The sequence below is a fragment of the Malurus melanocephalus genome, unplaced genomic scaffold, assembly GCF_030028575.1.
Source record: "Malurus melanocephalus ecotype Western Australia unplaced genomic scaffold, MMel_1.1 scaffold_36, whole genome shotgun sequence".
In the NCBI taxonomy this organism is placed as follows: domain Eukaryota; kingdom Metazoa; phylum Chordata; class Aves; order Passeriformes; family Maluridae; genus Malurus; species Malurus melanocephalus.
The window spans coordinates 1,294,723-1,319,273 of NW_026623268.1; the positions used below are offsets into that span (position 1 = coordinate 1,294,723).

A 24,551-nucleotide genomic window follows, 5' to 3' on the forward strand; every position below is an offset into this window, starting at 1 on the left:
CAAAACCACATCCTGCTGTGAAATCTCTGTGAAAGCTCTCCACAGTCACAGCAYTTCTCCATTTGCACACCCAGAACTCCACCTCTCCTACAAACCCCAGCACCGCTGCTCTTTGCCACTCAGATCCTCAGACTTTACACCCAGCATGCACACTGGTCTTTGCACAGTTGTCTTGTTCAGTTATTATCTAACTTCCAAAAACAAGATCAGCCATTTAATAGATTCAGGGTTTTTATTAGTTTTTTCCATGTGAACATTACAATTTATAATACATCATATCTAGTTTGACCTCCAGAATGAATCTAATTTAGTACAACATGGTATTAGTAAAAACAAGCCTGATACGTGGGCTAAACTTCCAACTAGTATCTTCATATCCTTCAGACAAGGCAAGCTAGAATGTCAATCACCTTACAGACATTTAAGTAGTGTTTTCCAAAAACCACCCAGCCCCAAATTAAAACTAGGAAGCGAATACAATTTAAAGCAGGAAAGATTTGGTCATTTCCCTCCCCCCAGCAGAATTTAATTAACAGCTATAGTTTTGCCTCATTACAGTTTTGGAATCTCAATTAAAAATCCTGGAGTCTGTCGGGATGGAATCGCACATGTCAGTCACGGTGTTCAGGGGCAGGTCCTTAGCGGTAGCCGGGCCCGGGCTGGGTGTAGCCCTGGGGCCCGAAGGGCGGGCGGCTGCGGGCGTAGGGGTTGGGCCCGCTGGGCGGGGGGGTCATGGTGCTGCCGGGCGGCGGGGTGTAGCCGGGCCGCAGCTGGAARGTGCCCGTCGCCGCCTGGGAGCCGCTGTAGGCGGCGGGCTGGGAGGCCTGCGTGGTGTAGGGCTGCGGGGGGAAGCTGCCCGCCGGGTACTGCGGTGGCTGCTGCCCCGGCAGCTGCTGCGCTTGCCCCGGGAAGGCGCCGGCCGGGGCCGGGGCTGCCTGGCTGTAGGCCGGGAACTGCTGGGCTTGCTGCGACGGGGGCTGCTGCTGGCTGTAGCCTGCTGGAAAGGCAGAGAGCAAGGGTGGGTGAGAGACACTAAACAACCGTGGGTGCCTGAAGAAAGAAAGACCTTGTGTCTTTAATGTGCACAGTGACAAACGCAAAACAATGCAGGAAGCACAGAAAAGGCAAACCAAGCGTGAACTGCRAGTTTTCCTGCCTTTCACATAAGCGCATAGCCAGGGTTTTGGTGCACACCGTGGCAGCACAGCACACTGACAACAGTTACTATCAAACAGTTTCCCTGTGACTGACAAGAAATAATAAAGAAAAAGAAGACCAGTAAGTAGTCCTTTCCTTAATAGCACGTGAAAAATAAAGTCTTCATTGGCAAATGAAGCGAAATTCAACTCTTTTCCCAAATAAAACCTCCAAATTAAACTGTCATGAAAATACYCTCAGGGCTTAATACGTCACACCTTTGGTTAAATCATAGGTGTTTTCAGTTCTTTAGCATCAAATATGCAAAGGTTGTGTAGAACAAGATACTTTAGCACCGARCTTCTATTTACATGCCCCAAATTTGATTTTTCTGTATAAAACCAGCTTCCAAAGGGAATTTCTCTTCTCAAAAATTTTAAARTGGAACAAAGTCCTTTTATGAAGAAATAGCTACTTTTATCCATCATGAAACACACCTGCAGCTACTTGCAATGAAACCTCTCCAGTGACTGGAATCCTGTCAGCATTAAACACCAGACACACAAATTATTAGAAGTGCACAGCCCTAAAGAAAAAGAGTAAGGATAAGAATGCGCTGGAGTAAACTCACCTTGAAACTGGGATCAAAATTTACTCATGAGACAAACCTCTGAAGGGTGCATTTTTACTATCATGTATACATAGCCACTGTTGCCTAGGAGGTCTACAAGAGTGGGAGGGGATCCTGCTCTTGGGGAGACATGGGTTTGAACAGAGAATACTCATGGTAACAAAAGCAACACAAAAAAACCCTATGACTCAACATCTTCAAAGGCTGCTGTCAATAGGTCCTCAAAAAAATCCSTGTTTCTGAAGATTAGGTTAATTGTGAACTAAGTTATGAGAAACAGAGGTGCCCCAGTAAGTTTTTTGTGGCACTTCATTCATACTTGACAATGACGTTGATTGGAATGCAAAACTTACATTGCACTACAGTTTTCACAGGAACATCAGTAAAAGAATGRATTAGATGATGGTAAGATATGTCTAGAAAGCAGATAAGAGTTCCTTTGTTTCCCCACGCAGTTTTTAAGCCTAAAGAGTCAGGCAGACCCTTCTACTTCCAACAGGCTTGTTACCTCTGAAATCAGGCCTCAGCACACCTGTCACTATTYTAATTACAAATGTGGGRGAGAGAAATCTGCAGAGAACAAGATAGCATTTAGACACTCAAACCAACTCGCTCTCACACAGTGCACAGGAACAAGGTCTGAGGCACAAACCTTTAGTCCAAGTAATCTAGGGTTCCTACTGAGGCTAAACATGGAATTTCTTTGTGAGCTCTGCAAATCTCCTCTATATAAAAACTGATGCACTCCCACTGCACACCAAGAAAAGGTCACACTGCCTCTGAGTCACTTAATGGAGACTTTTGTTTAGTTTAAGGATGACTTTTTAAAACAAGGAATGATAAATGCTTTGTATCATTTTCTAAAAGTATTAAGCAAAATGCAATTTGTTACAGAATCTACTCTTACACATTGATCCCTAAACCTCGTCTGGATTATAATTCCTAGCATATAGTATGCATTTCTAGATGCCATCTGCTTCTAAAAGAAGCAASTGAAAGTTCTGAGGTCACATTTATTTTGGGTATACACAAAAGCCAGCTTTTCATATTTCACTGGACATACTGCATATAAACCTATTTTAGTGCACTAAAATATTCTTCTGTTAAAATCTACTGGCACTTTTACTTGCAAAGTACTGGTATCAGCAAACTTGCAAAGTACTGGTAGCAGCAAACTCAACAACTAAAAAAAACTATCCCTTGAAAGTTTCTCTGGGATTGACAGTATTTGTAATAGCTAAGCATTTACTGAACGGCAACTACACTCAGCAAATTCATGTTTACACCATGTATTTGTACRTGGAGATCATTCTAGATGCAAGAAATAGGGGCCATCTTTAGACATCTTCAATATTTAAGGAAGCTAAATTCCGATATTTAGTCACTTGCTAGAATCCCGTGACTGTAGGAGATAATCCTGAAGGCTGCACATCCTTCAGGTGATTCATTTTGCCTGTCTTTCTCAACAAGGCATTCTGCTGATTACCAATGAAGTGTGCCTTTGGTCACAATCAAGTAGGACCCTCTGGAGCTTTGACTACGTATTAATGACAGCTACAGTGTTCTCTTCCTGGCAATTTCTGAATTGTGCCAGTTCCCATAAGGAACAGAGGCACCTGGGCAGCTCAACAGCCTGAGCTCCCCCACAGGGTCAGGAACTGAAGCTGACAGGGTTGGACACTGCAGGAGAGGTCCTAGAGCTGAGCTGCTGCTGCAGAGCTGCTTACCTGGGTACTGCACGCCGTACTGCTGCTGGGGCTGAGCCTGCGGCTGCTGAGCAGGGTAACCAGGCTGCTGGTACTGCTGATACATCTGACCTAGGGATTAAAAACGCATTTCATTGAAGCCCAGTACCCTGGGGGATTACAGGAACAATATCCTGACAGTTCAACATCACAGAAACAAACTCAATGACATCAAAGTACAGATTTTCGTTTCTGRAACGTGTTGTTCTAACTAAATAATGTTTGTCTAAAGAGTTCTAATTGGTATGTGAGGCTTACTTTTGCACATTTTCAGCGGCTGCCAGAAGCTATGCACCTTAGTTAGCACTRCTCTGGCGGGTAACAGACCAGGAATCTTTAAACATCTTCATAACTGCTCCAGAACTTACACTGTAAATTAAAGTACTTCAAAAGTTAAACATGTCTTCAGATTGTCTGTTTAGATTAAGTTTTTAAGACCATTTCTACAACCAAGTACTGTAAGCAGAGTGGTACATTATTTATGCTGACCACATTTTCCAGATAAGTCATCCATCTCTTAGAATTGCCAAGATTTCTTAAGAGACCCAGGGGTATACACCCAAAGTTAAAATAAAACCATACATTCTTAAGCTTGAGTAGTCCAAGTCAATGATTATTTTTCCTGCATTCACTGTTTTCAATTCTTGGCCAGAAGAGGTGGAATATTTGTTTAGACAACATATGGGTCTTGTTGAGGCTTTATGCTCTGCTGTTTTTCAATCTAGTAAGTCATGGTCAAAGAACAAAACCAATTATCTGCCAAAACTTAAGCTTAGCTGAACTGCAGCAGACATGGAAACTTTACTATTATGAAGTGTTACTGTACTATTATTCATTCTGCAAAGACCAGGCGACTGTATAAATAGACTGTAAACTCTATCTTTGGAGCTGCACCGAGACAAAAGCAACTCCACTCTGCTCCAAGTTCTCCCAGACAGACCCCTGTCCACAYTGATTWAAAGTAACTCCTTATTTCTTCTTTTATCTGCMTTATTTGCAGCTGAAATGAAYGGTAATTCACATTCACAYTAAGGTGTTTAGAAGACTTTATACTGATGCAGTCATTTAAARTATTATTTGCTGTSYGATTATTGTGGSATGAWCAGAGTGCTACAAGGCTTGAAGAGWATTTAAGCTTGTTAGCTTGATAATTAGGAATTAGACATATAGAAAGTGTGTTTTCTCTTTCATAAACTCATTTGACATGGGGAAGTTTTGTGAGAATAACCAGCAGGCTGCCTGTCTTGGGATGATTCCCTACAGGCAAACMCAGAGACCACACTGGCACCTGCTGGAAACCCCAGGTAAAGGGATAGCAAAGAAACAGCATGGAATTTTACCAAAGGTTTCTGAGAAAGCTTGCAGTCTTCTCCAGGGCTGAAATGTTAGTGAGGAACAGTGAGGTGTTCCAGCGCCCTTCAAGAAAACACTCTTAATTTACAGCTATGAATACAGGCAGGGATCCTATGGGACCTCAAACACAAAGTTTCCTCTCTCCCTGGATTTTTATTCTGAAAACTAGATGAGCCATAGCATTGGTGTCTGTTTTTGCACTTAGCAGTGCTTATAGCTGTGAATGATCTGYCAGCATTTACCATTGTTCCTGTGCACTGAAAGAGACTTTTAGTCTGATTCAGAATGAARACTATTTACATATAATAACATTCTTTACCCTAGAAGATAATTAAGTTCTTATGGGACTGATATTTGACACATATTCCAGCAAAGACTAAAAAAGCATCCACATCTGCACATAATTGGCTCTTGTGTGTGTTTAGAACTAAATTTAGTGTAGAGAAGCACATGCCACTAGACACAGCACTGTACCAAAACATCTTTGTTGGACTGATTTAATTCAAATTAGCAAATGCTGAAAACTTCTCGGCAGAGGCAAGCCCTTCAGAAGCATCAGCACACAGAAGTGAGGTGACTTGGTATTCACACGTAACAACAACCTAATAACCAATTATAATCATCACAGCATCATTTATTGACAGAGAATGCCATTAAAAAATAATCCCTAATAGAGCAGAATGACTGACATGACTGGCATCACCACTTTACTTATACCTTCAAAATGCTGGCAAAGTGCATGGGGGAAGCAGAGATGAGGTGTTTTGGGTTTTTTAAGAYGTGAACTAATAATTTCAAACTAGTTTCAAAACTACTTTCTAACAAGGACYTGCTCTTCACCAGCAGTGACATTTATGTGAGTCCATACTGTTGAAAACCACACGATCAAAACCTATCTGAAGTTCTGGCTGGGCTACAGATCTGTGGTGACAGAACAAGCCCCCAAATTACCACTGGACTGAAGTGCTATCAAACATCAGTGAAGTCTGGAAAACTATGTTTCAAGCAAAGTCTTTGAACACTTTGGAATGAAGGTGATAACAGCACCGACATTCCCCGGCTTTGGTAAGAGACTGCTGTTTACCATATGCATACTCAGAGGAYTGCTTATGCTGTGYATTRTATTTCTAATGAACAAAGACAAAARTTACTTCTGATCTTTTCCCAAAAACTGCACCACAGAGTGAAGAAAATATAATCAATACTTAAAATACTGCAGTAGCAATAATAAAAACTACATAAATTACAGACCAAAGCCTTTATAATTRGTATTGTTGCACAACACTTTCTTTSATCCAAGTTTAGAAAAATCACTGCACCTACTCTGATACATAAGCCTAGATAACTAGGATGACTAGGATGAGTTTTACTGACACAAATACTTTCCCCCTTCCCTGGTGTTAGCAGCYATACAGGATTCCAAGCTAGTGTTGCTAGTCCTTCTAAGTGTTTCACTTTGTTTCAGTTCCAGCTTAACAGCAACAMTTAAAACTTCTTGCTTACTGTATTAAACTAAAGTAAAAAAACTCATAAAATTAAAGTTCAGTGGCTGGGAATATGGTTTTCTGGTTAACATAAATTTTCTGGCTGCCAACAGAAGAATCTGAAGCCCTTTTTTCCCAAAAGTAACTTCTATACATAAATGCCAAACCACTCTACCCTTAAGCTACAAAGATGTCTCTTGTTATAAAACTTGACTAACAAGCAAAAAAAGGCTGAAARCAGCAAAAGAAGTGTCTCATAAGCTCCACTGCAACCAACAGTATTCATACCCTTTAAATATCATACATAACTACCAGCTGCTCAAATACTCTCCTTGATCAAAATATTACTTATTCCCTTCAGAAAAGACAATCCAAGTGACTACAGATACTGTGACCACACTCACACACGTGTCTGAGCATTACATCAGTAAAGATGTGCACACGGCTCTCACTTGTGCCTACACCAACACAGAAAAAAACTTTATATTATTCTTCATACGGAGGAAGAAGTAGCAAAGCAGGTTACTTCACAGTTTAATCCAGAAGTGTRCAGGCTTGAAGGCTCAGTGCACTGAGAAAATAGCAACAGAAAAAATTAYGCCCAAATGTAGGAAACCTCAGAACAGGTTAATTTTGAGACGTCAAATACCATGTTAATGGGCATAGTGCAAAAAAATCTGAATACCAGAGTTAAGACCTTAAATAATAAAGGAGAGCCAGCTGAGCTCTGAGGAGTTWTACAGAAACTACCATGCATTTAAGAGATCTACAAGGTTTAACTTGACTAGCACAGAACCATACAGAAAAAGGAAGCAATGAAATAATGGCTCCAGTCTGTTGGAAAGAAAYGATGAGTAAACAACAGTTTTAAAACGTAGTAGACAAGTACACAAACTGTTAGTTGAGTGAAAGCTTGACACAGCACACAGAGCACGATACAAGCACAGATGCAAGCAGGAAACAGTACCATGAAAAGTGTCTCATGTTACACCATCCGCCCCTTCAAACAGAGCCATTGCTCCACCTGCTGTTTCTCTGTCGAACAGCACGGGCAGTCAGGACAAAAGCTGCTCTGCCGAGGGGCACACACCGATTTGCAGGCTGGTATTCACTTCAGGTCTGCTAATTGAAGGCACAAGCAGACASCATCCTTCACATCCTGAACAGTAGAAAAGCACGCTGCTTACCTTCCACCTGRCCCGTCTGTGGCTGCGTGCTGGGGTAGGGTGGCTGCTGTGCCTGAACCCCAGGGGGATGGGCTGCAGAGGAGGAAGAAGCAACACTGTCCGGCGTTCCTGATCGCTCTTCTGCAGGGGCACTGGGTGGTCCTGGAGGAGCAMGAACAAAAAGCAGTACGTGAAATGAACAGAGAGTTTGAAAAAAAAAATTCTAATATAAGACCAATCTATTTTTGCAATATTTTTAACATTTTTTMCACTTCAGATTTACATCTGTGTGTCATACCCCAAGCTAAAACTAACTGTATATTTGAATATTTAAACTTTCACTTGCAAATATTTGTGGGGAGGAATTTTCCACCTGCCTCTAGGTCACTYAGATTTCATCCTTTTGAGGAACCTGATTCATTTGTGAGATAAAACCCTTCATGGCAGCATATTTTTTCAACAGCTTCAAGTGTTAACCTTGCACACACACACACTGAAGACTGGTTTGGACACAACATGCACTTATGTACCTATTTCTTCTCATGCACTTATGTACCTATTTCCTCTCATCTGACACAAACGTAATCCAAATGGATTAGTGTAGTGTCTTACTGTGAACCACATGGGCCAGTCCACTGTTTTCTATTAATAGTCAAATGGCATGTGAACAGAAAACCTCCAAAGAGGAGTTCAAATCACACTTCCAGAAAGGATATGGCAGGCTTCAGTCTGAAGAATTAGCAATTGTCTGCTTTGCTAATTCTGAAAATATGCCATCTGGCACCCAAAGACAGCGTCCAAACAGGGAATTCAGATTTTCTCTATCTTAGTAAAAAGCTCTGAAACACATATGTGGACTAATAAACTACGACCAAATGCAAAATATTTTGTTAGAAACACTGGTGCTTAAATCCAGATTTTTCCAACTGTATGAACACTGAGACAGTACTTTCAAATACACTTAAAGTTTAGCACAAGTACTAGAACCACAGCCAATTCATTTGCAATTTTAAGAATTTATATTTACACAATATAAATATGCATCCAGCAAGCCCCTAATTGTGTTTTCACATTAACCTTATTGGGGGAAAAAAATCAATTAAATCTGCCTGCTTCTTGATTTGCATTTATATACATAACTGCAAGATTTACAGCTTTAGAAATGAGACTTCTTATACCCTGTTTAAATGGTTGKTTGTGGAGTTCTTTCACATTCAAAGAATGGTCAAGTCAGTTCACTCTCTCAGAAGAATTATGGAGACACAAATATTGAAGTATCACTGATGCTGTAATCAAAGCATTAACTTACACTTACAAAACCACTCCTTCCAAAATTAGCTCAAATTTTCTGCCAGCTGCACTTCACTTGCTATTGCTTACAGCCCACTGCAAATTTTTAAATACTATCAAACTTTTTTCTGCTTTCTGAAATAAAGTGTCATGGTGTGGCAATACGTAACATGTGCCATGGAGGAAGAGATCACACAATAGCCCTCGTCCACAGACCAGTACCTCGGTCTCAAGTCAACCACTGTCTGTGGGTACAACTTTGGATCCTGCACAGTCACAATCTCACAGTGCAGATCTATTCCTTTCACYCCACACTTTTGCCATGGCAGCTGTACTGGAGAAATGAGCTCCAGTTGCTACTGGTTTGCTCATCTGTATCGTTGCTCCATGCATCATATAAAACTCATTTGCTGTGAAGTTGAGAGTACATAGCAAATCCTGCTAGCTAACAGCAGTTTCATTTTCATGTTTCAATGYCTCATTAAACCTTGCCAGGCTCACAGAGATTCTGTGCAAAATCACTTCCCTATATTCTGCATCACACTCCTTATCAGATTCTACATTGCTTTTCTAGCTTCAGTTATCCTGTCTCAGGTTCACAGCATTCAGTTTATTATAATCAGTTTCCATGTGCTTAGCATTCTACTACTAGGGCCAAGAGTCCTCTAGCTCTTTAAAATAAATATAATTCAGTCAAGTATGTTACTTCCTTCTGTTAACAGTAAAAAAGTTGACTCTATTTACTCCTACAATGAAAGAGAGAAAGTGTGGGGTCATTCTGACAACACATTCTGACTGACCCAAACAGCAGAGGCACAAGCCAAGAGCAGGTCCTGCAAGATCAAACCCTAAAGCAGAGCAATGGGTTCTTCTATCACTGGCAGATATCAATTAAGTTAGTCCACACAATAGCTTTAAGTAATTCAAATTTTTTTAAAATTAAGCCATTTCATACTCCAAGCTAAAACACAACGCTAAAATCAACAACAACAGTTCAACATTTTGTATACGAAAGTTAGCACACAGATACACCACCTTAGAATTCTATGAAGAAATAATGAACACAAAACACAGCTTAATACAACGAAAATACACATTGTTACAAATCAAAACTGGAGTCATTGGGTGAACAGGTTTAGCTTTTCCTTTTCATCAGCCACATCCTTACCTGACACCTGATCATCTGTCAAGCCAAAGGCTGACATGACATTCTTGCTGATTTCCTCCTGGTTCTTTAGYGGATCGAATGCAGACATGCTCGCTGCTATAACTTGGGTGGATGGCTTAACATTAGCGTCAGCAGCAGCAGGCTTTTCATCCCTACCATCTACAGCATCTACAAAGCAAAATGCCCAGTTACCAGCTCTCCAGAACTGAAACACCAGCACACACACACATTGTACTACAGCAACCTTAATATTGCAGAATCGTGGGGGTTTTATAAATGTTTTAACTCTTGAAATGGTTAAGTTAGGATAACAGTGAAGAACAATGGATGTATCTGAAACTGTGATGGATCACAAATCTTACGTTTCTTTCAGTTACTTAAAGACACACTAACACTAAGGAGTATCAGTATCATATATCACATGTTCCGAAATTCAAAGGCACAAAGCTTCTGCTTCAAACAAATGAATTGCCCACAAACAATTCAAAATTAGGAATATATATAGCATAAGTTCCAACTTATTACAGTGTTTTATCAACTGCAGTTTCTGGTTTGTACTCTACCTTTCTCCACTAATTTTTCCTAGGCTGATAGGTGAGCTCATATCTTTGCAACTATACATGCAATTAAATTGTTCAGAAATGCCTTACCTAATAGTGCTACATTTTCTKTTAAAAACAAAAAAGTACAGATAGATACAGACTGGCTAGTTTTGTTTACACTCTTAGATCATCACTCTAACCTCCTTCCAAACAGTTTGTAACCAGAACACAAGGTATTACTGAAATTAGTAATTGCATGTACTGTAGGAAAAAGGCTGGGATTTTTTTAAGGAAAAAAAAAAAAAAAAGTAACGTTTCAAAGTGTAAAATACAAAAGCAACATTTCCTAAAAGGCTGGCTGATATTCTTGGTTCACCTCTTTACTCAGAGCACTGCACATTGTGTCATTATTTTCTGTGTCCAGCTTAACCAAAAATCTGTAGTTAAGCACACAGAGATACGTTTGCAGTAAAACTGCCCTAAGCTAGGAGATCAATACCTCAAAACTGTGAGAATAAGACTTTCTTTCCCATTTTGCCCTCCCCGAAAAATCCTTTCCCACCCCTAATYTGCACCCTTGTGCTGCTTACCCTGAGACAGCTCTGATGCTGGTCTGAGCTCAAAATGTGTGGATTCAATTTCCTAACCTGGCAAAAAAAGTGGATATAATTTTTGCTGAATTCACTTCTTTCTGTTTTAGTGAATCAAACTTGCTTGCAACACAAGATAAGCACCAGAGCTAGCCCAAAGTAAGCAGAGGGACTACTCAACTGCGAGCAAGAACTGTTCAGCACAAACTATKATTGCTAAAAGCTCCCTCAAGACATTGCTGGGTTCACAAGTATTAGTTACAGTGTTTTCATATACTGCAACAAAACCTTGGATTCTGAAGTTTCACTCCCAAGTTAGTTCAGTGCTTTACTCCAGATACCTTGAACAAAAATTTTGTCTCTGAAGTAACTGAAGCATTAAAAATTAAGTTCTGGGCCATCAAGCAACCATTAAAAATTATCTATGTTTCACTTTGTTAAACAGCACACCACTCTGCAAATCAAAGCAAACCATTGCCAGGCTGCCTACCACTCTCAGGCAGATTAGTGGAAAGCCCTGGTTCCGCTGGTGGTTCTAAACAGTCCAGTAAACGATTGACTTTATTGCGAAGTTCTATCAGCTCTCGGCGCAGGTACTTCACCTGGTTAGATTCTAGGGGTCTTGGTTGTCCATTCACTGCAAAACAGAAATTAGATAAACTTAAGACTGTAGTAACATCCATTTGAGGTGACAAAAAAATCCCAACTTGCAGTTGCATAGAGCATCATCCTCCTTTGTGGAGTTTAAAGTGACAAAGTTTAGTCCACACAGATGGAACTCTGTGTGGAGCTTACTGCTCCTTTAATATAATCTTAGTTCAGYAGAAGCTACAATACCAAAACAAAGCCCACAGTTTCTGCACTGTTTACTCATTTCCCTGAATATACCCTGAATGATGGAGTGGTTCTGGAAAGCTGCYCCTTCAGAACTAATGCAGCACACACAACACTGCTGCAATTCGTTAATAAGATCAGTGTCCAAGCTCAAGGCAGGTGCTATTCCTTGGAACTGTGTGCTAAGTTATCTACAGTAACTTGAATGAACTTTCATACAAAGGCCAAAGGATAAATGTTAAGATCTATTCAGCTTCAAGCAACTAACACTAGTTTGGAGCAGTATACCAGTAACACTGGTAATGAGATAATCATCAGCTTCAAATTTTCATGCACCTGTGAAGAAAACCTGACAAAAGCTAGAGTCTAAGATAACATGGAAAAGAGCAGTAAGGAAGAAAAGAACCACTGATCACATGTATATATACATATGCCAAATACTTCGCACAATCTTATAAAAAGCAGTCRTTTCAGTTTCCATGTCTCATGAAAAACATCAAAAGAAAACAGATTTAATATATTAATGAATGAAATAACTAGTTTTAACTTACTGACTGCATTTTCTTCACCTTTTGAGGTGACAAATTTGAAGTTTATTGTACTGTCCAGTGAAGCYCACTGCCTGAATTTTAATAAATATTATTTAAAAGAAAGAGAAAAATAGTCTTCTATACTTACCAAACAATGTTAGCTTAAGTATTCTACTGCATTGAATTGCAAAGGACAGATCTGAGCTATCAAAAATTGTTATAAGATCTCCATCTGAAAAGAATGAGAAAAAGTTACATTAAAGCCAAAGCCTACGATTACTGAACTTCACATTAGGACAAAAACTTACCCTATTTGATTGTGAGGTCACTAGAAAAAAATGCTTATTATTTTAGTGCAAGAATCAGTATGTAGAGAAATCATGCACAGAAGATAAGATAGAAGCACAACTACCTCCAAAAAGGAGTGTTCTGATATTCGCCTGTTGATCTTCCATACAGCTCATCATTCTTTTATGTTCATATACAGGATGAAATATTAGAGCTAAGAGTTCACCAAATCCAACAGCAGAAAGAATGATGCTACCAGTTCAAAGTGAAATGCCTCTGCCAAGTGTTTCCAGAACTGTGCTGCTCATGAACAGACACAAGTCAGATAAATGGCACAAGCCAAACCCAAMTCAGTTTTTAAAAACCRAAACACAGATGCTGACAAGGGAAAATTTCAAATGTCTACAACACTTCCTCAGGTGATATTCAGAGCACATGAGTTGCAACACTACTACCACTCCTTTGCTGAAAAACAAAGTTCATGTGTAGAAGTGATTAGTAAAGATACTTATCAGGTTTAACACTCGAGTATGAAGACATGAACATGCCAAAGTAGACAGAAGAAAACTTCTCCCTCAAACAAGAATTTGACATGAAGTCACAACTCTTAGGCATGGATTTCTTCCATGTCACATGTCAGAAGATCCTAATGAGTTTGCACATTGCCATCAGTCACAGGAACTATACTAGAATTGGATGGAATCATTTACTCTTAAGAAACAAAGGGCTATGAACAAAGCACTGATCACCTTTAATTGTATTAATCTTCCAAAGAGATACCGAGYTCCCATTAAGTCTGGTCTCTCACGATTTTTAAGTTGAGTCAAGAAAAGTTMCATTACTATCTTTGTTTACTCAACAAAATCCCACTAAAACAAGACTATTGTCTTTGACAGGACAGATTTTCTGGTATTTAACATTGAACAAGTTATTAAYAGCTTAAATGAACCCAAGCTAAGCAGTGCAAAGGCAAGAGTGGGAGCACATTATCAGGAAAACGTGTACTGGCACAAGGGATAGCAGGAACACTTCCTGCCAGAGTGRTTTGATGATGGGAACTGAGATGAAACACCACCTAGTGAAGTTTCACCTTGAAAAGCAAAAGTTTTTAGACAAATGAGACAYAGCTTGGAACAAAGCCAATTCCAGGCTGCCTACATTCCTCTGCAAAACACTGTAGACAAGGGTATTCTGTGGACAGACACAGGAACATGTTTTCCATTACAGATTACTGCCTAAAAACTCAGTATTGTATGAGGTCAAAATTTTCAAATAAATTAATGCTTTAGTGTGAATAGCCACAAAATACATTATATCAAGTCAAAAACAGTTCAAAATTTAAAGAAGTACATGCTCTAATTTTGTCATACTTGGCTACAAGTAACACCTCTGCAATGGAAGGTTTTCTTAGGCACAGTACTATCAATAAGACCTCACAAGGCCTGCCAGTCTTCAAAGAAGGTGCTTTCTAACAAAATTAAKAGTACAAATACTACTAAAGTGATGGCATATAAAATAATATTCTCCAAAGAATTTTTCTACRTCCTGTTTTCACTTTCACAATCTCAAAAGGCATCTGTTTATAGCAGTATCAGTCATGGATTCTTTCAGTAGAGACTGGAAAGTCTCCAGAAAGGAGGGCTCCAAACCTCACCAGGCAGCCTGCTCCAGTGGCACACTGCCCTCCTGGCCAAAACACACACTCAACCTTTTAAACTGCAATTTCTGGCTGCTGCTAGCCAGTCTACTGCAAAAGGTTCACATTTCAACTCTCTCTCAGCTGGAGGCTGCTCTGAATTCTGCCCTCAAGCCCCTCAGCAGAACAGTGAACAAGCTCAGTCCCAGAAGGCTGCCTGCACAAAGCCCCTCCCTGTCCTCATCCCACCCTGCTGGACCCTCTGCAGCTCTTTCAAGTCTTTTTGTCCTGGAATGCAGACATTAATAGTGAGCACAGATATCCAGACTCACCAAGGAAGAAGACGATCATAATGTCTCTCTTTGCTATTATGATCCATAACAGAACTTAGACAATCAGACCCCAAACTTTATCAATGCTAAACAGATTTTTTAATTTGACAGTAAAGGGGAGTGGGATGCGGTGTGTGTTCCCTCAAACACTTTCTTCAGCTTTTCAGTAACCTTTCCTAAATGCTGATACCAAAATTCATTCATTTCTTAACATACAGCCCTTCTAATTGTTTTTCTTGGTAATCCACAACATTGGCAAACCATCCTTTGATGGTCTTCTGTCACACTGGTCAACACTGATTCACTGCCTGAACAAAGATGCATGTTCTAAACAGTCTATCCAGCACAGTGAAATGAAAATGCACAGCAGTGCACATGGCTTACATGGATTAATGYCATCCAAAAGAATTGGGATTATTTCATTTTACTCACCCTCACTTATTTTAACCTTTAGGTTGAAGGTATTAAGAGTAAAGAATAAATTTTCTATTTTAAATGTTAGCAAGAAAAAAAGGTGGAGAAGCACTAAGTGCAGAATCTTGTTAGATGCGTAGTCAGTTCTATGATTCCTATTGAGAGCCATCAAGTTACCAGCCAAGTTGAGTATATGCTAGGATTAATAAGGTATACATCAAGCCATAGAGAAGTCTGACAATTTAAGTAAATTAGATTTAGCAAAAAAACCTTTTCATCTTAAAGGAATGCCAATGAAGCTGAATTTCTGTTACCATGACATAAATAGAATTACATAATGTTAATTATCTTCTGTTGGACAATAAAACAGACGTTCCCTTATTTTTTCTACTAATCTTGTTATTTGAAGAACTTATTTTTCTCATTTTTACATAGGACACAGATTTCCCTCTCTACAATGTCCTGCCACTGTTCAGGARAAGAGTCCTTTCCCTGCTCCACCATGGGGTCCCTCCCAGGCAGAGTCCTCCAAGAACTTCTCCAGTGTGAGGGCAYCCCATCAGCAACAGTTCTTCAGGAACTGCTCCAACATAGACCACTTTACCATTGGGTGCAGTCCAAACAGTCAGCATGGGTCCTGCACAGGGTTACATGCCCTACCAGGAAACCTGCCTGAGCATGGGCTCCTTTCTCCATGGGTCTGCAGGTCTCTGCCTGGAGTCTGCTCCAGCACAGGCCTCTCACAGGGTTACAGCCTCCTCTCAGGCATCCACCTGCTCCAGTGCAGCCTCCTCCAGGGGCTGCAGGTGGATCTGCATGCCCACGGAACTCCATGGGCTGTGGGGGCACATCCTGCCTGACCATGGTCTGTACCATGGGCTGCAGCAGCATTTGTTCTGGTGCCTGGAGCACCTCCTTCTCTTCCTTCACCACTGACCTTCATATATGCAGAGTTGTTCCTCTCACATATTCCTGCTTCTCTCWTCTCTGGCTGCAATTACATCTGTGCCATAACTTTTTTTTCCTTTTTAAATATGTTGCCACAGAGGCATTACCAGCATTTCTGATTGATTCAGCCTTGGCCAGCAGCACGTCCATCCTGGAGCTGCCTGGCTTTGGCCTTCCCTGCAGCCCCCCCACTCCCAAAACCTGATCACACAAATCCAATACAATTCTAAGATGAAGAAAGCCAAAACTAAAAGCAGGAAGGCTCTAGACTATGAAAGACAACCAAAGCATGCAACTGTAACTACTGTCTCCATCATCCACCATTATCTTATTTTGAATAAAACAGAGATAGTAGTCTACACTAAAAACTCGAGAGGACTATACTCAAAACATGGGTAAGAATGCAAAAAAACSAAAGCAACTAGAAGCTTTAACCAAACAAAAAAGCATACAACCTCCTTTCACCCTTCTCATTCTGGGAAGAACAAAAAACAAAAAAAAAAGTGCTAAGAGGAAAAATGAAAAAGCTACTAAGCTCCATCCCACTAGAGATGAAGACCCAAAGTATTAGACCTACCCTGCATATCAATTTTGATAAGCAGTATCCCAAAAAGTTCATGAACCTGAAAAAATTGTCTCAGGGTCATTCAAAGTGAAATTTTATTGCTTAGATATATGAACAAGTTATTTGACATTTTAGGTACCACAGGTAGCAATAAAATTTCCCTGCTATTATGAAAAATGAACCTGAATGCTTCGGTAACGTAGCACTACTTCGCAACAGCATAATTATCACAGTCTTCTGTGATAGTCTGTCTTCTTCACAGACTTTAAATTTTATCACTTCATTCCGAGTTTCATTTTATGAACACCATCCCTCTGTCCCAGATTAAGTAAGTAATTTATCCATGCCCCACACTGACATTCAAAGAGGAAAAAACCCTCCAATCACAACAAGAGAACTTTCTGTTTCTATCTCAAATAGGGCTCTCTTCATTCTGTGGAAAACCTTTCTTAAGGTTATGTTTGTTTTAACACTAATGGTTGATAATGTCTTTGGAACAAGCAATGTCCAACAGATTCAAACGGTCACATAGAGGAAAGATAATTTATAATACATACTCCAAGTCAAAACTTTTTTCTAATCTTTACTGATAGAGGTAAACATAATGAAGAATTACTACTACATAAATCAAGTGTTCAGTCTTATAAGAGCTTCTGTTTGGTCATAAATGTTTATTTTTCTTTTMATCTTCAAACACACTGAAAACTCAAAAAAAAAAGGTTAATTGAGTGAACAGAAGAGAAACCTGCAATCAACTTCTTGCAACAACAAAAAATGCACTTTCAGAGAGAAAAAATTGAAAAAATGCTGTTAAGAGAGCACAACAAGAGATATAGCTTGTCTGATTGAAAAGATTTCACAAGAAATCACTTGCACTTGCCCATGAAATTGGACAATTCTGAAAGGTGAATTTCAAAGTTTCTATCCATTGATAAAATCATAACAGAGCAACAATAGTTAATTAAACCTCAACAGCAGTTATTAAAACTTACCTTCATCTTTATATTTTATCGTGACTTCATCATTGCTCAGAAGTTTTCCTCTAAAAACTCKTTGCATCATTAGCACCAATTCATCATAGGTGATATCTTCATTATGAATAGGGATTCTCCTAATATCTTCCCCAAGCTGAGCTTTAATGATCAGCTTCCCACTTAAGTCCAACTGCCCATTCATGATGGATTCTTTATCGCCTGCAGACCTGTTAGCAGAAAAACATTAAAAACATTTCAGAAAACTGAACTGTTAGTTATTTGAATCTATCTGATGAAAATTCTGAAACTTTACATTATCACCTTATTTGATTACTTTTACATGCCCCCCAATTATGATAAAAGAACAAGTGGCTTCTTTTTCATTTAAGAAAAGACTGACCAGAACAAAATATCCCATAGATTACAGGCTGCAAGGTGGCTTTACTAAGGGGATCAAGCTGAATCATGTATTATTTCTTCAACAAATAAGCAGAGCTAAACATTGGTTTTATCACATGGAAGATCAGAACTCACTGGGGGTTCCTCCCCAGAAAAGAAGRTACGCAATTTTTTAATTTTTAAAAATTTTGACTGAGATATTTTAACCAAGATTTCAGACTTTTAAAAGCATCTCGATAGACCACACATTAGCTACTCTTTGGGCTCAACACATGGTCAGAAYAGTCTGTTACTCTGGTTTTAAGAGGTGAACAACTGCTCCAACAGAAAGTGCAACAAAGCTATCCTGTGTCCTAGTAGCACACAGCATGTACTTCTGTTATATCTTTGACACTTTATATCAGAAAATTTTTTAATTACCACTTTGTATGAAGCATCTCTCATTTACAAAAAGCGAAGGCCTTACATTTAAAAATCTGAAATTACAGCAAAATTACTCAGAAGAGGAATGAGGGGGAAAAAAAGCCACAAGCAATAGATCCAGATACTCAGTCAAATGTCCCCTCCTATTTTCACTGCTCTGGACAGASCTCTGTAATAAGGAGCAACTACAGAAGCAGTTATCTTTACACCTGAAGTACACTTACTGGAGATCTTAAAATGTAGGCAGCTCATATCCAAATTAAGATTTCTAAAGCTACCTGCAGGCAAGTATGTTGTTCATTCTCTTCTGCAAGAAGAATTCTGTATAMCTTCTATGCAGGTATTTCTGCCTTAGCTTTCAGCATGTTGTAACACAGTGCCTTATGAGAAAAATGAATTTTGCTAYAATCAATCTATTTTTAAAGTACTGCACTGAAAATTAATTCTCTCCTACCAGAAACAAGATGCTCAGCTAAAGGCTTTAATACATTCCTTGATGCACTTGTATTTACCTAATTCTACTGTTTCAATGACAATGTTTTGCATTAAAAAGATGTAGTATGATGCTATCTTTAGACTGCAATGAAATTGCTGGGGAGTTTGGTAATTAACTTCATATAAGGCAAAGATTTCAGGCAAATCCCTTTGTTTAGATCAAAAAGATACAAGTAATTATTGAACAAAACTTGCTCTTCTCATCACACATACGAGGTAGGTGGATACAGTCTAATTGCAAGGAAAAGGGACCTGCAATTAACACAGCCACGTCGCTGCTGAGGCACTGTGATGCCACAGTGAAGTTTATAGTATTGTTAGTGCTCGCTAGTGCATTATTCATGTTTTGCAATATAGKAGTCTTGACTGCAGGCACATCAACACAGTCCAATTAACTTTAAACTAGATTTAAAAGCATGGGGTTTTGCACAAGTTGGATGGTTGTTAAGATTTTTTAAATCTAAGCACTAAAAAATAAAACAGTATCGACCCATAGGTTTCCTTTCATTGCCTTCCCAAAAACAGACATTTATCATTACCCTGTCTATCTTACTGATGCTGGATTATTGGACAGTTTTTCCCACCTCATTTCAGGACAAAGTTAGGACAAGCCACCATGCACTATCAGTGCCAGAGAACAGTAAGCTGAATCAGAAAAGAGACATATTTACAGTCACACTTCCCTAGAATGACACAATTCATATCAATMCTTCACTTTAGAACATCTTAGTGAATATATTCAATTAAAAAAAAGTCCTTGCTTTATCCACAATGTGGATGTTGAGTATTATAGCATCTGAATTCATCTAAAACAGATCTTGAACAAGACTTTTAATTTAATAATGAAGATAATTGTTTCTAAATTTTCTAAAGGCATGTAGGAATTCCTAACAGGAATGTATTCCTTTACAGGACAATCACCTTTCCCAAAAGCTTCAAAACATTCATTCGTACGGCCTTCATCTTAAAGACCAAGTTTTTAAGTTGAAGAAAACAAACTTTGATTGATTTAACTGTAAAAAAACTGGGAAGCCCATCTCTTAGCTCAAGGCTTCAAAACATTCATTCGTACGGCCTTCATCTTAAAGACCAAGTTTTTAAGTTGAAGAAAATAAACTTTGATTGATTTAACTGTAAAAAAACTGGGAAGCCCATTTCTTAGCTCAAGGCTCAGGCCTCTGTGGTGTTAAGCAGTGTGCCTTCAAAGACAGACTAGACAGCAGTAGGATAATCCACCAAGAGTAAAGGAGCCACTATCCCACAAGAGCCAYCAAACCAGGTAAGAAGGAAATGCATCAGAAAAATAAAAACACTTAAAAAGRTTATTGAGGGCCTGCCCTCAATATTGCTTAAGATTGTGCTTTTTGTGCTGGACAGCTCATGTGATGTTTATGCAGCCCACCTGTTTATTCCAGAAGTGCTCAATGCCCAGAGCTCCAAGAGATGATTTAGCACCCAGAACAGTCTCACAGGGAATGGATCTGGCTCCTCCCTCTGACCCCATGGGTGTACCCGACTGCCACTCCTCTCTCACTTACACAGCCAATTACAAACAGCCGTAATCTGATTTTCAGATGATTCACTGCTAACCAGAGGAAAAAGTAGATTCCTCTTATCCACATAAAGCTGGGCTTCGCAGCTCTCCTCTTCCAACTCAACTGGAAGTAAAGTGGAACATAGAGGAAGGCAGAGAACAAGAAAAGGCCAGAGAAGCCACAAAGCCACTCTCTGMTTCTCAAAGGCTGGCAGCTGCTCACCTCACCCTGGGTATGAAATGCTCCCCGTTAAAAAGGGTTGTGTCTGCTCTTGACAGTGAGAGGGTGAGCCTGTTGTGACATCCTAARCAGGTGAACAGGAAGAGACTACTTTTCTGATGCCTCACTCATGTTTCATGAAATGAGTAAGGCATGAAGATAGTGCCCCTTTCACTCCTGCTACAGCTCCAGGTAAGTTTACTGCACTGGACAAATACAAAGATCCAGATAATGCATCTAAGAATGGTTTAACCAGARCTCATTTAGGTACCCCCTCATGTTGTTTAGACATTAGAGCTGGGCACTGGGTTTGCTTCTTCAGCATTACAATATACGCTACTCAGAAACTGTTAACAGTAAGAACCGAACYTCATCTGTAATTCTAAAAGACACACATTTTGGTGGACACAACTGAAACTCCTGTGGCCTTTCAACAGCTTGAACTGATCATCTGTATCTTTGTGCAAGGAAAGGAGCTACTAGAATGTCTTATTTACCAGCACAATTCACAAAAACCTACTATCACTGACTATGAAAAGCTAACAGAAAATATTTAAATGCACTTTTTTTTGGTCCAGATGTTCCCCATTCTGCCGGAAGGTATCCAGACTTAAAGAGACAGATTCTAAACACTGCAGCTGCTTGCAACTGTTACAGAAAACTATATGAAATGTTCAAATTATTGAATTACACAGCACTCAAGCTTTTTTCCCATCACTGTGACACAGCTGAATGGATGACTCCATTGAGACAGTTTTTCAGATAACACATACAGAATGGACAGTAATGAGCTTTTTAACAGAATCAGCGCGTCTATTTTCCTGATATGGGGGGGAGGGGGCGGGACAGGAGAGGGCGCATAACCAAACAAAAAACATTTATGTTTCCTGGTTTCAGATGAAAGATTGCTTCCCATAAAAACCACATTGACATCTTTCTAACCCTCCTGGTGTACTACATGCATTTTGCAGGGACAGACTTTTCCTCCTCACCTGGCTCACTTCCTATTCACATCATGCACTAATATAGGTGGTGCCTGTRGTCAGGGACTGTCCAATCTCGGTCAATTACTTCAGGATCCCCTCTAAACGCAGCATCTCATCACCACGTTGTATTTCACTACCCTCTTTGCACAGCAGCAGAGAAAAACAGCCTTGCCTAGGCAAGCGAAGGACAGACACCCCTGCCTAAATTTTTCCTGTCAAAACAGGATTAAGGATCAGGGTGAAGTCGACAGAAACACGGAAAAGCAGGACTGCCTCTCAAACGCCACTCGAGAGAGCCACGACTTTTCCCAACACAGCTGGGGGGTGAAGCGAGGGAACAGAAAGCAGAAGAGCTCTTTTCGSTTTTCTCCAGTTCCCATACAGGCAGGCCTGGCCCAAACGGGGACAGAAGTCGCAACCATTCTCTGCCTGGCARTGAGGAGCCGGCAATTCCTCTGGATCCCAAGGGAGAGGGGGTGGGTGACCCAGGGAACACCCGGCCGTGCAGAGGGAAGGATCCCGGGATTTCTCGGCATCTCCCGCTCCCCCGGGCCCAGGAGGCCGCGGGGCGCCTTCACCTCCTTCAGCCCAGGCCGGGGGGACGCGAGGGGTCTCCCGGCCCCTCCGCCAGGGGCCGCGTCRCCCGTGGCACCGGGGAACGATGTGGGAGTGGAGGAGGGGGGCGGTCGGCTCACCCCAAACCCAAACCCGCCCCTCTCTCTCTCTCTCTCCCTCTCTCCCTCTCTCCCTCCCTCCCGCCGCCTCCACACACGGCCGCCCCCGGGAGCAGCCCCCGCTCTCTTACTCTGGCTTGCTCCGCGGCGCCGCCGGTGCAGCCTCCCCGTCCAGCCCCGCGCGAATCCGGGCCCGGCCGCCGCCGCCACCGCCCGTACGTGGCAGGGCACAGAGAAGGGCCCGGAGCGCGTCCGCGCCTGCGCGAGCCCCGCGCGTGCGCGCTCCGCCGCGTGCAGCCCCGCCCCCCCCCGCCCCGCGGCCAACATGGCGGCCAATATGGCGGCTCCGTCTTTCTCACCGTGCCACCTCAGCGCTCCCTCGCAGAGAGGCCACGCTCTGGCAGAGGGTTTCTCTCTAAATATGAGCTTTGGCCTTCAGAGGTTGGCGGTGATGCCTGATGATTTTTGCTTTTCCTTCTTACGCTTTCTRTACCCTCTATGCATCCGCCTGTACCCCTTAGCCCACATGCTTGTAATTCCTGGAGCCTGATATTCCAGCTGAGTTTAGGAGTTCTGCTGGGCAGAGAGACCAAACATCCTGAGGAAGGAGTCAGTGTGCCCTGTGCTATCTTAAACCCGAGACTCCAGCCTTGGGTGAAGCCTTCTGTCCAGAACATCTTGTGTAAACTGGGCTCTGGCCTCATCTGGGGGGGGATTCATTAGAATAGGGGGACATTACTGCATTTGTTAAGTTTCTTATTGGGGAATCCTAGATAGATATACTAATTCCTGAAACCTATAAAACTTGTACCTGTGCTGTACACGGGTGTGCATTCTGCCATCAAGTTGTGCACCTGGGATCCCGAATACCAAGGTAAAACCCTTTTTATCCCCTTAACCGTGTCTGTGTCATTATTAAAAACTGGCCTTTCAAGGCAACAGCGGTACTCAGGGGGAAAAAAAGGGCCATAAAATTCCCCTGTACTTGTCGGACGCTGCCTGCCACACACAGGAGCCATTCATCCTCGAATGGCCACATCCAGGCATTCGCTGTTATCGTACACACATGGTCACGTACTCTGTCTCACACACTCTCACACACTCAATCCTGGTTTGCATTCAGAGCTTTTCCCTCAAAGAGAAAAAAACATGAATCTACAGCTAATTTCCTGAGTGTAGTCAACCAAAGGTGCGGGAATGGATTCCTAAGAGTGCCTCTCTCAAGAGTTATGGGAACTGGATCTCATGTTGCTCTGGGATATTTGACATTTCTGCTGCCTTGGTTCGTTTAGCAGTGAAGCCACTCTGTGCTGGTACTTACGAGAGAGAGGTGCCTATGCAGAACTATGTAAAKCCCAGCTGTGCTTAGTTGTTTCTTGGCGTTTAAGGCGTTTCTGTAAAGATACCTTTTTCTTTAAAATCTTGAAAAGCAGAGCTTCCAAACAGTGCTTTCTGCCAGGACAAGAAGAATATAAGAGTTGTCTGATTCTTGTAGTATCTGTCCCTGCTGAGAGCTCTGTCCCTGCCTAGAAAAGGGTCCAACTAGGAGTAAGCAGATTGAAAACAGAGGTGAGAAGTTGAAACGGAGATGAGAAAAGATGAACATGATACAAATTTTTAATTCTAAGCATTTCAAGGAGGAGGAGGGGCATGGTACATGAGGCTTCTTTGCTAACTGTTACAAAATATTTAGAAAATATTTAGGCATTTTCAATGAAAGAAAAATCTTTGCTATACAAGATATAGGAAAGATCTGAAAAACTGGACTTTTCTATCCATTATACTTTCTGCCACTCATATTTCATACCTTTGTACTGGTGGTTTAGTCCTTCTCCAACCCATTTCTTTATCAAAGCAGTATTTCCAAAGWATTAGCAAGAAACTTCATGATCCCTAAAGCCCACGTATCAGAAACAATACCAAAGTTCACTWCACTATGAAGATAAATACATTCCACGTGTAGATAACAACTGAACTATTGTTCCTGTAGCAATGTAGCATATAACATGAAAAAAATCATTTTACTTTCTTCTGTTTCTGTTCAAAGGGAAATTGGGTTTCCCCTTGATGAAAGAAAAAAAAACCGTAAAATGTATAATTTTGGGAGAGTGGGGTTATGCTGAAATTGTTTTCTATTAAGCAAGATATGTTCAATGTTGGCTATAACAACTTTTTATTCACATCTGAAATACT

At 40.8% G+C, this 24,551-nt stretch overlaps 1 protein-coding gene across 3 annotated transcripts; it reads right to left on the minus strand.

The window, feature by feature from the left end:
* Positions 1 to 190: 190 nt before the first annotated feature.
* On the minus strand, positions 191 to 22,615 carry TFG (trafficking from ER to golgi regulator). Of its 3 annotated transcripts, none has more exons than XM_057364156.1 (8): positions 22,490 to 22,615; positions 17,646 to 17,854; positions 12,619 to 12,702; positions 11,597 to 11,743; positions 9,975 to 10,142; positions 7,538 to 7,678; positions 3,496 to 3,585; positions 191 to 994 (listed from the first exon to the last, which is right to left on the minus strand). In XM_057364156.1, exons 2-8 carry the CDS (start codon positions 17,827 to 17,829, stop codon positions 639 to 641), a joined length of 1,170 nt encoding a protein of 389 aa, XP_057220139.1. In that variant the 5' UTR covers positions 17,830 to 17,854; positions 22,490 to 22,615; the 3' UTR covers positions 191 to 638. The 3 variants fall into 3 exon arrangements, with proteins under 3 accessions (XP_057220139.1, XP_057220138.1, XP_057220140.1); XM_057364155.1 differs by having other exon boundaries at positions 191 to 997; XM_057364157.1 differs by lacking the exon at positions 3,496 to 3,585 and having other exon boundaries at positions 191 to 997.
* Between the last annotated feature and the right edge of the window lie 1,936 nt (positions 22,616 to 24,551).